Below are 18035 nucleotides of genomic sequence, written 5' to 3'. Positions count from 1 at the left end.
ATAGAAGAATTCTAACTCCCTCCACTAGGTCTGGGAGAGTGAGTCAAGAGAAGGCCACCATGAGAAAGGGAAGCCAGGAGAAGCAGAGATGGATTCATGAATCTGGGTTTCAGTAACAGCAAGTGGATTTAGGTCGTTTACACTATAAAAACAAGTTTTTATAATACATTTTAAAAACTTATATTAATATGTGATTATTCTATAAAGATTTAATTATTATCCTTGTTATTTGTTGACTGAAAAAGTATAATATGCTTTAAAAAGGTATTGCTAAAAGGACTAAAGATTGAATAGTAATTCTCACGTTTAGAATTCTTTGACACAGAGGCCCTTTCATTATTGTACTCTCATTTTAATACTGAAAAGTTTACAAGAAAATCCCTCCATCATAGCTAATGACAAGAGTTTCTTAATATTAGTATTCACTTTAATATTAAGTGTGCAATGAAATCAGAGTAAGCAAATTCAGTACAGGAGAAGAGCAAGTATCACCGTGACAGATAGAAAGTAGGGTTGGAATTCAGCTATAAGTACCTTTATTCAGTTAGATCTGGTGTCAAATATTTTCCCTGCAATTATTATTCGGTGCATATTTATCCTCCCTGCCCCATGGTACAATAAAAAAAAGTGTATGAGTGTGTTACCTGATAGACAGCAATGACCCATTTCCTGGCATTTTGAAACAAGACTTCATCAGACCAGGTAGAATTTTTATCTGCTAGGAAATTTGCCCAATAGTTATGGTACCAGTACCAGACAAAATTTTGAGCCTGACGAAATGGACTTTCATTGGCCATAGCATTACCGAAGCCTGTGTTTCAGAAACAAACAGATACTTTAATTTAAAATGACAAAAAAGAGCATAGAAATTTGATTTTGAAGACATCCTGTAGTGAAGAAGCATGTAGGTTGCCATCACTGACCTTTACCTCTTAATATAATATGTCCCTGCCTGGCAAGCCTGTCACTGGCCTGGAAAAAATAGGCACATGAGGAATTCTTATTTCATTCTTACTTCCCTTGTTGCGTACTTGTTGTTTGTCAGTCACTCCAAAAGCACTGAAGCCAATGACAGCCAGTCAAATAGCACTTTCAGAAGGAGGTCAGCAATGGAATTATACATATTCTTCTCTGAGTACAGGTTCAACAGACCATTTATTCAAAACTGCTATTCAACTCTAAGAATATTCATTGTGGATCTCTGATGATCATCTAGTATCTATCCTGAAATCCCCTTTTATGTTGCTGCTCTTATATATTGTTTTTTTATTAGGTCTATAAAATGTTTTCATAGAAATAGGAAATCTACTTTGTTAATACACCATTTTCCCTTAGATTAAGGTGTAAAATAAGTACCCTGTCTGTGCAAATGCTTGCACACTAAAAGTCTCCAAACTGCTTGTCTTTCTACAATGAACCAGGCATTTCATGACTTTGCAGGGACAGAGCTTCTCCACATAAATAATATTATACATGAACAGAAGCCAAATTATTTCAAAACAGCTTCTGTAAAATAAAAACATAGGGTAGACAAGTTATGGCCTCTAGTCCTGAATTATATAAAACAATGTAATATGGAACAACAAAGGAATACAAGAGTATGACTATGACCTTTTACACACGGGAGTAAAAAACTGCATGTTTTTACTGATCTGAGCATAGGTGCATTGTTGTCTGTGAACAATGTACACAGCTGTATAAAGAGCAGTAATACAGCAATGAGTAACAAGCCATAAAATAAAAAAATTGCGTTTTAATGTAGTAACTTAAGCATATATACACTATATTGTCAAAAGTATTGGGACACCTACCTTTACATCAACATGAACATGAACTTAATGGGATAATGCCACCCCTGTATTAGTCCAAAAGGTTCAATATTGAGTTGGCCCACCCTTTGCAGCTATAACAGGTTCAACTCTTCTGGGAAGGCTGACCACCAGGTTAAGGAGTGTGTCTATTGGAATGTTTGATCTTTCTTCCAGAAGCGCATTTGTGAGGTGAGGCACTGATGTTGGACGAGAAGGGAGGGCTCGCAAGTCTCTGCTTTAATTCATTCCAAAGGTGTTCTATCGGGTTGGGGGTCAGGACTTTGAGCTGTTCAGTCAAGTGCCTCCACCCCAAACTTGCTCATCCATGTCTTTATGGACCTCGCTTTGTGCACTGGGCCAAATCATTTGGTGGAGGGGGGGATTATGATGTGGGGTTGTTTTTCATGGGTTGGGCTTGGCCCCTTAGTTCCAGTGAAGGGAACTCTTAAGGCATCAGCATACCAAGACATTTTGGACAATTTCACGCTCCCAACTTTGTGGGAACAGTTTGGGGATGGCCCCTTCCTGTTCCAACATGACTGCATACCAGTGCACAAAGCAAGGTCCATAAAGATATGGATGAGTGAGTTTTCCCATGATTTTGGATTAAGTATTGCATTTTTGATTAGGTATTTCAGTCTTGTGTCACAACTGCTGATATCCCAAACATGTACTTCAAGATCTGTCATTGGAAGCCAGTAGCTCCATTTGGACTCTGATCACCCTTCCCCATCAGAGACTACCCAGCAAACAACAGAATGATTTAAAGATATATATATATATATAAATATATATATATATATATATATATATATATATATATATACATATATATATACAGTATACATATACATATATATATTTTTTGTCGGATAGAACTACGTATGTTTGTCCCGAGCATGTGTTTAAATCTATTTACCGTTGACTGACTCACTAACTCACTAATAATACTGAGATTCATAGGCGTGCACAGGAGGTGTGCCTGGTACCCTAATCACTCTGTGTAGTGGCGATTCCCCCTACTGGATGGGCTTCCCCCATGTTGACCCCCCTCCCCACAGTGCTGCTAGCTTCCCTCCTCTCCTCTCCCCCCAGTTGCTGTGGAGGGAAGTTTGAGAGTGGAGGAAGGGGCTAGTAAATATGTCATTTACCAGTGCCTTCCTTTTCTAAATGAACACAATGAACACACTCAAAAGCTCAATGTGTTCATTCATAACTAAAACATAGTAGACTGTGTTTACTATGCTTCAGTTTGTGAATGAACAGAAAGCCGCACAGAACAGAGCACTTCCCATTCATTCACTGTTCAGTGCAGCTGAGGCTGCAGAGAAAGGCATGTGTGTTTGAGCTTTGGGGTGCACATCTTAACGCAACAGGCTGCGCACACCTATGCTAAGATTAGTTTTGAACTTTCCTCCTGCTAGTTTGAGGTCATGTGCCGTGTTCTTTATCTTAGTTTCATCATGAAAATACTGCCTTCTGAGCCATATTCGCTCCCTCTGAAGTGTTTAAAACATGTCTCCTGTGTCCCTTTTTTCCTCCAGACTGTACATAAAGGTATACAGTACATATATCCATATCCATCTGCCTTTCCTTCCTATTTTCTTGAGTTCATAACATCTGTAAAATGGTGGGATTAAAATACTCATGTGCACCATTATCCTGAGGGTAATATGGGGTGGTATGAGATTTTTGTGTTCCACATAGATGTTACAGGTTCCGGTAACATTATTCTTTCCAAGCAAGCTCACTGGTCTAAACGAATTCCCTTCAGGGTCCCTCAAAAATATATATATACTGTATATTTTTCTATTTTTTGTCATTGTTTTAGTGCAGGGAGATGGGCAGGGAGTAGGAGGCTCTGGGGGAGGGTCACACCAACTCCCACTGTAAGATTTACAGTACATTATCAGGTAGGGTTTATATAGGTAGGGAATTAGCTGGTTAGGGTTGCTTTTTGTGTAGTGGGGTTTATATGGGAGTTTTTTTTGGGGAGATTTTTGTGTTCTGATGCTGATTTGTTTCTACATTTTACATGCCAATAAATATTTTGTAGAGGTAACTCATTAGGGTGTGTTTATTTTTTATTTTTTAATTTTTTACTTTTTATGACATATGTTTTTTCATTGTACCTTTCCTTATCTAGTGATTTTGTCTTATGAAGGTATAACATTAGCAACAGTAAATTTTAAAATACATTTTAAAATAATTTAAAGTACATTTTAAAAATTTTAAAAATCCACATTTAAAGGAGGCGGCCATATTTGTTTTTTTGGATGTGGAATTATTAAATGATCTCCAGTGGATTTTTCTAGGGCCTTTTAGGTTTGCCACACTAATTTACCATTTTCACTGCTTGACACACTGATAATTGTTGACTATTTGCCCCATAACTGCATGCAAATTATATGGCCAGTTTTACTGTAAGAATGGTCTACTCAGTGACATTAGAATGATGAGGCATTATCATTAGAGAGCCTTAGATAAGAGCCTATAACTAAACAGAAACACGTAAATATGCATACATGAACTAACAAGTAAACAGAATAAAGAATATCATTAAAGGTACAAATGTAAAACTCATCTCTCTGTTACTATAAAGAAAGCAGAGCCTGTATATAAGATGAGCAAAGGGCTGCCCCAATTGCTTATATATTTATAAATTATACACAGAAACAAAAAAATGAATACATTTCCAGATTAAAGCTGGCCATGCACTAGCCGAAATATCGGGCAAACTCATTTTCGAAAAATGAAAAATCGGCCGGGAGAGCAGACGATCGTGCCATCATGTAATGACTGAATTTTGAACGATAAATAGTTCAATGGACATAAATGAATCAGTTTTTCATTCAGTTTGTCACATATGCCTACTGCAAACAGGTCGGCCGAGAAAAACTTTAAATTTATCATTCGTTTATCGTTCGGTCGGCAAATTTTCAAAACTGTTCCTTTGGTTTTTCGGCTCTGATAAGTTAAAAACTATTTTCTATTTGTGCCCATAAACTGCACGAAAAAGAATGATCGGACCAAATGACAGATTTTCGAACGATCTTTCGGCTAGTGTATGGCCAGCATAAGCTGATTCTTTTCCCACATTTGTTTAAAAAAAAATGTTACATTGTATTTATGTAAACCTAAACCTTTTTTAAACTTTTAAGAGAGCAATTGCAGACAGCAATGCAGACACTTACTGTAGATTCCTTCATCCCCTCTTTCTCCAGTAGAAGGATCAGGCACCCGAAAAACTGGAAGACTTTTTTTGGCATAAGGTGGAAAATCTCCATTAGGACCAGAAGACAACTTTCCTCCCGAAAAACTTCTTAAAGCATCACTCCAAGAATGAGAGGGACCATAAATGGAGCTGCCATCAATCCAGGGTGTTACAGAGTTTAGCTGGAAAATTAAGAAATTTTTAACATATTGTCTTATAATAACTGAATGTATTTATTTTCCTCCAAACCCGAATGTAAACTTGTTGCATTTACAGTTAGGTAACAATAGATTCCAATCAGACCCATTTGGACAGTGCTGACTACAAGAACAAAGTTCAACATTATTGATGTACTGTATTTATTTTTTGCAATGCTATTTTTGAGTTATCCATAGGAGTGTAAAATCATGTAGATAGATATGTAAAGTATAAAGTTAAAATTATGGAAAACATTAAAAGTTACATATAAAAATATAACTGATACACTATTGTGATGAAGAAAAAACAAATCTGCTTCACTGCCCAAAAAAATCTGCTTCACTGTTCTACAGGTGGGAAAACACATGTTTTTACAAATCTGTATATACACTATATTACCAAAAGTATTGGGGCGCCTGCCTTTACATGCACATGAACTTTAATGGCATCAAGTCTTAGTCCGTAGGGTTCAATATTAAGTTGGCCAAACCTTTGCAGCTATAACAGCTTCAACTCTTCTGGGAAGGCTGTCCACAAGGTTTAGGAGTGTGTCTATGGGAATGCTTAACCATTCTTCCAGAAGCACATTTGTGAGGTTAGGCACTGTTGTGGATGAGAAGGCCTGGCTCACAGTCTCCACTCTAATTTATCCCATAGGTGTTCTATGGAATTGAGGTCAGGACTCCGTGCAGGTTAGTCATGTTCCTCCACTCCAAACTTGCTCATCCATGTCTTTATAGACAATGCTTTGTGCACTGGTGCGCAGTCATGTTGGAACAGGAAGGGGCCATCCCCAAACTGTTCCAACAAAGTGGGGAACATGAAATTGTTCAAAATGTCTTGGTATGCTGACGCCTTAAGAGTTCCCTTTAGTAGAACTAAGGGGCGAAGCACAACCCCTGAAAAACAACCCCACACCATAATCCCTACTCCACCAAATTATTTGGACCAGTGCACAAAGCAAGGTCCATAAAGAAATGGATGAGCGAGTTTGCAGTGGAGGAACTTGATCTGCACAGAGTCCTGACATGAACCCAATAGAACACCTTTGGGATGAATGAGAGCAGAGACTGTGAGCCAGGTCTTCTTGTCTACATTAGTGCCTAACCTCACAGATGTGTTTCTGGAAGAATGGTCAAACGTTCCCATAGACACAATATATGGTAATATAGTGTATCTGGATTCTGGATTTTCCTCAACTTTTCTGCAAAACACTAGTTAGGCTCTGCACTAACCTGTGCTCTTGGGCTGTTAGGGCTTTTGCCTGTGTCAGGATACCATCGAACCCTTTGGAAAGGTAGAACCACATTGCTTTTGTTCTCAGGATCAAACACTTGGTCTCCAGGTGGAATGTCAATGTTCAAAAATTCTGCAGGGCAGGCAGGCATTTCTGTGGACACTATTTCAGAAAGTACCTGATAACCTGAAAAAGAAAAAAATGCATTGGTTTAGGTAATTACATCATAACAACAAATTATTTTGTTCTACCCTTTGATCTATCACATTGAAATAAAAGCTGTTTTACCTGCCAGAAAATTGTAAAAGTAATATACGTGCTTCCGCAATTAACTCAACCATTCTGTGTGTTCTACAGCAGCATATCATAAAAGTTTGACATCATTTTATAAAGCTTTCAGCAGCTCGACTTTCAGCTTACCAGCATACAAAATGAGCACTCCCAGTGCGTATCAGATTGCAGATTTAATTAAAATCGTAATTAAAACAAAAACAATTAAAAATGTCAGTTCATCGTAAACTGATATTCAAGTTTTGATTAATGCCAAAGAGTTAAACCAACTGACAGCTTCTTAAACATGACTTTTGGATGGACAAATATGTATATATATATATATATATATATATATATATATATATATATATATATTCATATTTTTGTATTAATAATAAACCGTTTTTATTTCTCCAAAGCAGCCCACAAGCTCTGGTATTAAATAAAGCTCACTGCCAGCTTACACATGTCCCAGAACCAGGTTTAAAGTCCCCACCTGCTCCAGGGTTTCAGAAAAAGGTTACAATAGCCCAGCAGCATTGCAGTGGCCAAACAGTACACAGCTCTCTCCACCTCCACTGTGTTATGTTCCACACAAACCCTCATCAACATCTGCTATATGCTTCCTACCCTTTTAGACCTCTCTCGCAGGTGGGTTAATCCTTTCAGAGAGAGAGATAAATTGAGATAGATAGATAGATAGATAGATAGATAGATAGATAGATAGATAGATAGATAGATAGATAGATAGATAGATAGATAGATAGATAGATAGATAGATAGATAGATAGATAGATAGATAGATAGATAGATAGATAGATAGATAGATAGATAGATAGATAGATAGATAGATAGATAGATAGATAGATAGATAGATGATTAGATAGATGTCAACAACCATTCAACAAGGGTAGACATTTACATAGTGTGCATTCTTTATTGTTTTAAATTGTCTCACCAAAATATACTGCCATCACTGTGAGATTTCGTGGCGATGGAGAGCCTGACTGTCCTTGTGCCAGTGTATTACTGATTTCTCGTGGATTTGGCAGATCTGTTGCCACTTGGTAGACTCCATCAGCATAACTTGCAGGGATTAGACGCAGCAGTTTAGAACCTGCAATATATGTAGTTCAGTTAAATAGCGAACTCCAACATATAAACATGGCACTGTACATAGCACAAAGAGCACAAGTAAAAATGTATATGTTACTTTACATCGCTGACAACTTTTCCAGTTCATCTAAAAAGGAACCAAAGACAAACCCTTTTTTTTTTTTTTTCATTTTGGATTGGATGTGGGAGGGTTATACCTCTGGTACAGTTTATTTTTGTCATCTGTGTCCCATTGGGGAGATTTCCTATCACTTCTTGTCCCTTGCTTAAAACAGGAAATGGGAGAAAATCTCTCTAATGTGGGGGAATACTTGATATTCCCCCACAATAAAAGCTTGACCAAAACTGTCAAAAAAAAGTTTCAGTTTATGTTTATCAAGGGGAAGGAACGGAAATCTACTTTTTATATGAATCCATAACTGAAGTGAATAGTCACACTGATTCTCAACTCCCTTTGTAATTCAGCCCTACTGGATTCATGTGTTGCCTATAGGCAGTATGATTTTTAATGGTTTTACATTTACATTTTCTGGTACATAGTCAGCACAACATTCTTTGCACACTGTCTTGTGCTAAGAATATATATATAATATAATGTGTGTATATATATATATATATATATATACATACTGTATATATATGCACACTTCTCAAAAAAAATTTAAGGAACACTTTGAAAACACATCAGATCTCAATAGGGAAAAATATCTTGCCGGATATCTATACTGATATGGGCTGGGTAATATGTTAGGAACTAAAGGATGCCACAACATTTGATGGTAATGAAAATTAATAACCTACAGAGGGCTGAATTTAAAGACACCCCAACAATCAAAGTTAAAAAATGATGCAGCAGGCTATTCATTTTTGCTGAAATTTAATTGCAGTAACTCAAAATGGTACTCAATAGTCTGTATTGTTTGTATAGTTTGCAAACAATACAAGGTAAAAATAGGTACAAAATAGTTTGTATGCATGTTTGACAATGTTGGGGCATGCTCCTAATGAGACGATACATGGTGTCCTGGGGTATTTCCTCCCAGATCTGAAAGAGGGCATCACTGAGCTCCTGAACAGACTGAGGTGTAACCTGGCGGAGTCAGGACCAAAACATAATGTCCCAGAGGTGTTCTATTGGATTTAGGTCAGGCGAGCGTGGGGGCCATTCAATGGTATCAATTCCTTCATCCTCCAGGAACTGGCTGTATACTCTCGCCACATGAGGCTGGGCATTGTCATGCACCAGGAGGAACCCAGGACCCACTGTACCAACTTAGGGTCTGACAATGGGCCCAAGGATGTCATCCCGATACCTAAATGGCAGTCAGGGTGCCATTGTCTAGCCTGCATAGGTCTGTGTGTCCCTCCATGGATATGCCTCCCCAGACCATTACTGATCTACCACCAATCCGGTAATGCTGAACGATGTTACAGGTAGCATAACGTTCTCCACGGCTTCTCCAGACCCTTTCACATCTGTCACATGTGCTCAAGGTGAACCTGCTCTCATCTGTGAAAAGCACAGGGCACTAGTAGCAGACCTGCCAATTCTTTTGTTCAATGGCATATGCCAATCGAGATCCACGGTGCCAGGCAGTGAGCATATGGCCCACTAGAGGATGTTGGCCATCAGGCCACCCTCATGAATTCTGTTTCTGATTGTTTGGCCAGAGACATTCACACCATCTGCTAGAGGTAATTTTGTATGGCTCTGGCAGTGCTTATCCTGTTCTTTCTTGCACAAAGGAGCAGATATTGGTCCTGCTGTTGAGTTAAGGACCTTCTACGGCCTATAAATCCATTCTTGTTTCAGAAGTCATCTAATTGTTGCCCATCTGGTGCACCTGTTGGTAATTTTATTACCCCAAAGCAGCTGAAACTGATTAACAACCCCCTCTGCTACTTAACTGACTAGATAAATATCCCAGGATATATATATTTACACACACATACACACACACACACACACACACACACGTGTGTGCTTCAGCTTTGGGGTGCACACCCTAATACAATAGGCTGCGCACACCACCAGTGATGCTAGAGACGCTTTAGGGGGCAGCATAATCCTAGTCAACTCTAAAATAATCTGAAAGGCTTTCTGCCAGAAACTAGTGCAATTTCTACAGGACCACAAGATATGCATTCAATTTTCACTTTAACCACATCCACTCCAGCATAGAGAAGGATAAGTGTGAGAATTGAGCTAGATGACATGGTGTCGATACCATCTCAGTGTGATCTTTTGTGCTAACTCCCAATGATTCACATTATGCTTAGCCCCATGTATAGATTGAAAGGCTATGCACCATTGAGAGGTGGTAAAGGCAGGGCTGGTGCAACAATGAAGCTGCTTAATAGACCCTGGATGTCTTATAAAGAGAACCTGTAACCTATATGCTATCACATAGGGGACCAATGGCCCCTTATATGTGATAGCAATAAAGTTATGTAAAAAAAAAAAAATGTAAACATTTAAAGAGACACATAAAAAAACAAAACAACCCCCCCCCCCCCCCCACACACACACACACACATACAAAACCGCATACATAGGAAAATGGTGATTAGCTTACACATGTTACGTGTCGCTGTGCATGTCAGAGTGGGATCAATCATTTTAGCCCCAGAATTCCTGTCTAGCTCTAAACTGATGAGCAGTAGGAGCTTTTAAATCACTGCCTATGAAGGTATAGGGTACTTACACCAATTTACAGGTGCACGCAACTTTAAGGTCTGACATGTTAGGTATCTATTCACTTGCCACAAGCTCATCTTTTATATTTTTCAAAAAATTGGGTAATAAAATTGCATTGATATGGTCAAAAATTAACTTAAGTGTATTTTTTACTGAGATTTTGCATTCCATAAATAGTTGCTCTAATACTGTGTAACATAAAAAATGGAACTACTAACATTTTATTCTTGAGGGAGTCTTCTTTGTTTTGGTAGTCTTAAGTAATCCCAGGGACTAATATTTTTAAAACATGTAAACTCAAAAATGTAAAAAAACGTCAGTTAGGGGAAGCGGGGAATGCATACCCCCCATTACACACTGTCATTGTGGAGGGAGGGGGTGGGGACAGAAGGATTGGGGGAGTGGCAAAATGCACCTTCGTCTGAGTAGACAAATATCCTTGCCCAGCCCTGGGTAAAGGTAGAATTAAGATCTTCCCATTTAAGGAAGGATGTTGATTTGGTCAACCAAATTGAGCATTATTTTTAATACTAGATTTACTGTACATATTAAAGCTTACATGAGATTGTAATTATTAAGTTTACTTACGCTTTAAGTTCAACCATATTATTCATTTTATTTAATTTGCGATATCTTTATGCTACCTCAAAACTCTAAATTGCAGGTTCCTGTACTATGAAGCAGATCTCAAATATGACACCTGCTACCCAAAATTGTGAGTTATGAGGGGGGGTTATAAAATTTAATTATAAAGTTATCATTTTATTTGTTTTATTTTTATATTTGGGAATGTATTAATCACCAAACATTCATTGCTAATATTTAAAACACATGTTCCAGGAAGATAGACCTATTGTGAATGTTAGGTAAATGTCACATTCACTTCTTTATAAATATGCCCCTGTATTGTATGTTTTAGTATACAGTTACATTACAAGTCTCTCTGGTAAAATTAGCATATTCTTTGAGGAAATGAGGTTCTGAAGTAACCTTATATAAAAATTTGACGATTGCTGTTCTCATAATTAAAGCTAAATCGTAATGAAGGGTACAATACCTTTAGAGCCCATTTTGTGGTATGCTAGGTTATTGTACCAGCCATCGTAGCGCTGGACCTCCCAACTAAATCTCTCTTGTGCATCTGCAAAAAATAAGATCATGTCAATGGATTATAAAAACTTTTGAATGGTATGAGCTAATTTCTCTAAATTCTTAAATTTTGCTAATAACAGATAATTGAATAATTTTTAAAAGTCCATAAACTATATATTTATTTTTTATTTAATATTTGCTGTACAAAATAATAAATTAAATCTAAGATTAGAAATCCTATTTCAGACAAGGAAATTAAGTCAACTCATTACTGATTATTTTGTTTTTATGTCTGGAACAGAGCAATGTACAGTATTGTACATTTATTTCATCTTTAATATCAATAACCAATAACCACAGACATACTGTATGTCTGGTTAAAAGGAATGTGGACAGATCCTAATGAGTAACATGAAATAAAACGCATACACTATATTACCAAAAGTATTGAGACCCATGCCTTTAAATGCACATGAACTTTAATGGCATCCCAGTCTTAGTCCGTAAGGTTCAATATTGAGTTTAGCTCACTCTTTGCAGCTATAACAGTTATAGATATTTCGATATATAGAGCTGTTCTCAACACTAACAGGCCAAGTTTGCAAGATAACTGAAATTCATCACAGGTGATATCATTTGCTGTTCAGTTATTGCAGTATTTTAGTCTGCATTTCCTCAAGGTAATGCTTAAAATCTGACCTGTTAGTGGGTCCTGAGGACAGGAGTTGAGAACCACTGAATTAGAGCGAAGACTTTGAGCAAGGCCTTCTCATCCAACATCAGTGCCTGACCTCACAAATGCGCTTCTGGAAAAATGATCAAACATTCCCAGAGACACACTCCTTGTGGACAGCCTTCCCAGAAGATTTGAAGCTGTTATAGCTGCCAAGAGTGAACCAAATCAATAATGAACTCTACAGGCTAAGACTAGGATGCCATTAAGTTCATGTGCATGAAAAGGCAGGCGTCCCAGTACTTTTGTTAATATAGTGTATGTGCTTTATTTCATATTAGTCATGGGTCTAGGTCATTTTACCACTGCACCATTACCTTTACAGGTTGATCTTTAAGAAACTCTGCATAGAATAACATTGTGATTAGGGATGAGCTTCGAGTTAGAGTCGAGGCTACGTTCGCAGGAAATTCAAGTTTCCCATAATGCACTGCACGTGCATGTGATTGGTCAAAGCATGCACCCTGACCTCATGCTTTGGCTAATCAAATGATCTCTGCCATGATTGGACTAAAGACAGACTGCCTTTAGCCAATCATGGCAATCATGGCTCAGGGGCCAAGTACATGCCCCACACTACATAAAGGCTGCTCGCACAGCCGCAGCATGTAGTCTCATTGTGCGGGCGATGAGACAGGGACAGGCATGCTATTCAGGCAGGGAGAGAGTCGTTTTTGTTTGGAGTAAGACAGTGCAGAAAGACAGTGTAGGGAGGGCCAGGTTCCTGTATGAGGTAGAGAGAGCTTTCTTTCTTTACATTATATCAGACAGTATAGCGCCAGTGAGTGAGTAGCAGTATAGGGAGGGCCAGGTTCCTGTATGAGGTAGGGAAAGCTTTCTTTCTTTACATCAGATACTAGTCACAGTAATGTTCATCGGTCAGTTTCTGCAACATTCTAAAATATTCACAGACCTCTAGGAATAGAGATCACTTCAGATATCAGCCAGAGTAACCATTGCTCAGTTGTGGAACTTTCTTTAGGCATCACAGACCTCTAGGAATTGAGATCACTTCAGATATCAGCCAGAGTAACCATTGCTCAGTTGTGGAAATTTCTTTAGGCATCACAGACCTCTAGGAATTGAGATCACTTCAGATATCAGCCAGAGTAAACATTGCTCAGTTGTGGAAATTTCTTTAGGCATCACAGACCTCTAGGAATAGAGATCACTTCAGATATCAGCCAAAGTAAACATTGCTCAGTTGTGGAACTTTCTATAAGCATCACAGATCTCTCGGAATAGAGATCACTTCAGATATCAGCCAGAGTAATCATTGCTCAGTTGTGGAACATTCTAGTGGAGTGGACGATTTTTGGCACTTGTATAGCACATGCAATTTCAAATTTATATGGAATTCTTACCAGCAGGTCCCATTCCTGCGCCCAGCAAGAGTAACTGCGAGGGGTTGCGGTGTTCAGGCACCACCAACAATCAAGGCCCAATATCAGTTTCAGTTCTTGCCGATACTGACCTTCCAGGTCCCCATCACTCCAGCCAGCTTGCATAGCCGTCACCCAAGCTTGGCCAGGTCAGATGACAGCACAGCGCCCCACTAGATCACTGATAAGTACACATAAAACACTTGATCTTTGCCAATTTCAAATTAGTATGGAATTTTTACCAGCAGGGCCCGTTCCTGTGTCCAGCAACAGTAACTGCGAGGAGTTGCAGTGTTCAGGCTCCACCAACACCCAGGGCACAATTTTTCTGCACCTCTATGACAAGTGACAAGTACAAGCAATTTCAAATTTGTATGGAATTTTTACCAGCAGGTCCCATTCCTGCACCCAGCAAGAGTAACTGTGAGGGGTTGGTTACGGTGTTCAGGCACCACCAACACCAAAGGCCAAATTTTTGGCACCTGTATGACAAGTACATGCGATTTCAAAATTGTATGGATTTTTTTAGCAGCAGGGCCTGTTCCTGCGCCCAGCAAGAGTAACTGTGAGGGGTTACGGTGTTCAGGCACCACCAACAAGGGACCACCAACAACCAAGGCCCAATTTTTCTGCACCTGTATGACAAGTACATGCGATTTGAAATTTGTATGTATAGTTGTATATGACATTTTATGCTTTAGAAATGTCAGTATTGCTGCAGCAGGCTACATACATTGTAGAGATGCACTACTTTACAGGCATATTCAGGGGACCCCCCAGGCATGATATTTGAAATAATTTTTCATTTTTATAGTTTCACTTTAAGCCTCATTAAAATCAGTAAATCAGTGCTCCTTTAAAAATGATAGTTTTTAAAAACTTTTTTTTTACATGTTCCCCAGGTCAGGACCCGGACCTCCATACTTTTTTGGGGCAATAACTTGCATTTAAGCCTTCAAAATGAGGCCGTTTGATTTTCGAGGTTCGAGTCCCATAGACTTTAATGGGGTTCGTTTGTTCGAACAAACTTCTCCTCTGTTTGCGGTGTTCTGGTGTGAACCGAACCGGGGGGTGTTCGGCTCATCACTAATTGTGATATATCAGCAGAATTAATCATATTAAATAGCAGCGTAGGGGGCTGATGCCACTAAATGTCACCCCCCTGGGCCCTTATAGCATAACGTAATTGCAGATAGTAGTAGTACATATAATGAGGCAGAGCAAGTACAGTCTGAAACTCTGAGAAAGGCAACAAAGCTCCATCCTTAAACATTTTTTGGATATGTGTTACCGTAGAAACCTTTCATCAGCTACGCTACTGCAGTTTCACCAGTTCTAGATAGGTGATCTTATGCTATTTGGGGCTATATTTTGTGAACCTGGTAACCTTTGCAACTATTTGGCCATGTTCCAAATTTGTTGAATGAGGTTATATGTCAGAAACAGTTTGTTTGTCCTGCCAAAACCCAAAAATACAAATCCTTCTGGCATAGAATCCCTAGATAAGGGTAAGTATATCTGGGCCATGGAGCTGAAGGCAGACAAGTCTTAATCTGTAGAAGACACCATTTAGCCCACTAAATACTGTAATTTTGCTGCACATAATAAAGCCAAGGGTTGGGAAGGGTTAGTCCTCCGTCGTCTTTTGGGCGTTGCAGATAATTTATTCCTAGGTGAGCGGTCATTCCATATCAAAGCAAAAAAAAGTAAATTTACTACCCTAAAACAGTTTAATGGTATTGCCCTCAGGGCATTGTGAAAGAAATAGAGTAATTGGGTAATTGAATAATTTGTATTAGTTTTACCAGCCGCTGACAATTTTAGTGTGTTGCTGTTTAAAGCTTATTAAAATTAAAAACAGATGTCCCAACCCATTGCCACTATATACATTTGGACTTCTAATTGTATAGACCAATGGCGACTGAAACAACATTGGCGCTGTTTGCTCTTCTGCATCCATCGCCCATTTGAAAAAAGCCAAAAAGTTAAACTTCAGAGCTCCAATGCTGCTGGCATGTCCAATCAACTAATTAGAGGAAGCCTACATGTAAAAAAAAAACCCTCTCTCAAAAGGGATTTTGTGTGCTTTATCCAAAAACCACCAAGTTAAAGGAGAACAAGTCTCATGTGTATTAGGGCTCATACTTACAGGTGTTCAAAATAAAACTTGTATAAGCTCACTGTATATAGCTTTAACAATCCTTAGCATAGCATTAACATAATGTTTTTTAGCTCTTTTAAAGCTTTTCTTATAATGCAGAAAAGGTCTCTTGGTGCTATCACACTATGATATCTGGGATATTATATAGTCATCCAGACAGCCTGGGAATATGATATTCCCTGCAAATGCCTCGTAGGAGTCTGCTGAGAGTTTATTCAGATTTCTTACTGACTTGCATTACCACTATCAGTATTGACGTCACATTACTTCCTCAAGTTTAGTCTTTCATAATCTTAGCTCATAATATTTCCTCCCCTGTGTCCCCTGTCCATTGAGAACAGTACAAGAACAGTACGAGAACAGTAGCACAACTATCAGTCCCTCCTCTCATACCAGAGTTATATAGTTTCTATGTGTGTGATTTTTATCCTAGCAATTCCCATAGCCCTGTATATTCCTTCCGCTTCCAGAGGAACACAGCTAAAGGTTTTTTGAAGATTTCACTTTCACCTAAAACCACTTCAGTGAGGAAGTTCCACATTTTAACTGCTCGAAAAATTAAGAACCCTTTTTACAATTTAAACCTGCTTTTATCTAACCTCAAATTAGGGTCACGTGTCCTTTTCAGGGACCTTAGAGTAAACAATTTATTACAGTTACTGGAGTCACCTTTGATATATATTTGTTAAACATACAGTGACTACAGGCGCAAAGACAGTGTTTCACTAAATAATGAGGCACATTTAAACAAAGAAATAATATAGTCCATAGGTAATGCAACTAAAGTCCATAAGTCCATATGAAAATATATAAATCTCTAATAAAACGTGATGGTGGCAGCTATTCTCAGAGAAAGCTCTGTGGGATGAAGCAAGAAAGGGAAAAACAGGAAGCGCTACATGATTGTAATATTAATGTATATGGTTAATTAGGAAAATCATAACACTCACAGGATAGAAGTTAAAAATTGCTCATCTCATGTATAGTGTCACTTTCTTCTCTCCTGGCGTCTTTCAAACTTCATGCAGATGAGCAATTTTTAACTTCTATCCTATGAGTGTTATGTAATTTGCTATTAAACCCTTTGCACTAATACTACACTAAGGGAGCACTTCCTGTTTTTTCCTTTCTTGATATTTATTTGTACATTGTGATCATTTGCCTCTTTAAACACCTCTTCTCCAGAGCAAATAACTGTAATCATAGTTGAGGTCCTCCATCCCACTTATTCATTTTCTTGCCCTCAGGCTCCACATCACTGTCCAAAACATGCTGCCTTAATCTCAGTAAAATATCCAAAATTCTCCAATTAAAGATGAACTCTGGGCACAAAAGTTTTATGTAAATATATTCCTCAAAAGCCACAAAGGATATAAATCCAGTTGTTTGGCACCAAACGCCTTGCAAACCCTGATGTTACTTGAAAAAGTAACAGTGACATCATCACAAATGATACCCATATGTGTGATCCCTTAAAGTACACATTCTATTGCTCTCAGCCTTCTTCAAATCTTCAAATTCTTTTTTGTATTATGTGATCTGACTTCATGTTAGAAGGTGATTGGGCTTGTTCTCCATGGACCTTGAAAAAGTATCTGTGATATCATTGCTCTGCTGCACATAGCCCTTACAGAGAGCAGAGCTGTGAGAGAGGCCAAGGAGGCTCCGTCTACTACGGGCTGCCTGCAGAAAACAACATACTGTATGTGGGCAGAGACAAGACCAGTCACCCTGCGAGAGAGAACAGCAGTGACTGTACTAAGAACAAAAATAAGGGGGGGAGGGAATAGCCCCCAAAGATAGTAGGACTTTGTAGGCATCCACTGGTTAATCTCATAGAAAACATACAATCATAAACAGTGTAAATACATACAAAATTAATTTATTAATAAAATAGTACATAAAAACCATCACAAAGATGAGTGTGCATAACAATGCAACAACATGCTCCTGAACCAGCAGAGCCCATATGTGGTCCAACAAGTGGTGGGGTCTGTATCTGAAGACCAAAAAAAATCAGCCGTCCTCCTAAGCCCGGATCAGAAGGGTTCTAATGTGCAAATATATAGCCAATTCATTTTTTCTTTTTTTTTGCATCCTGGGTGTTCTCTGTCTCTCCC

At 38.5% G+C, this 18035-nt stretch overlaps 1 protein-coding gene across 2 annotated transcripts in view; it reads right to left on the bottom strand.

The window, feature by feature from the left end:
* The window catches only part of LOC309554254 (dual oxidase 1-like), an 89258-nt gene that overhangs the window by 60253 nt on the left and 10970 nt on the right, over nt 1-18035 (bottom strand). For both annotated transcript variants that reach the window (XM_082255893.1, XM_082255894.1), the window contains exons 3-7: nt 11605-11688; nt 7692-7850; nt 6459-6646; nt 5006-5207; nt 645-811 (exon numbers count right to left, since the gene is read on the bottom strand). In XM_082255893.1, the coding sequence (XP_082112019.1) occupies nt 645-811; nt 5006-5207; nt 6459-6646; nt 7692-7850; nt 11605-11688 (800 nt within the window). The remainder of the gene's footprint in view (nt 1-644; nt 812-5005; nt 5208-6458; nt 6647-7691; nt 7851-11604; nt 11689-18035) is intronic.

This window comes from Pelophylax lessonae (genome assembly GCF_965119305.1).
Source record: "Pelophylax lessonae genome assembly, chromosome: 4".
Taxonomy (NCBI): domain Eukaryota; kingdom Metazoa; phylum Chordata; class Amphibia; order Anura; family Ranidae; genus Pelophylax; species Pelophylax lessonae.
The sequence above is the reverse complement of the archived record's forward strand: the minus strand, read 5'-3'. Positions and strand labels throughout refer to the sequence as shown.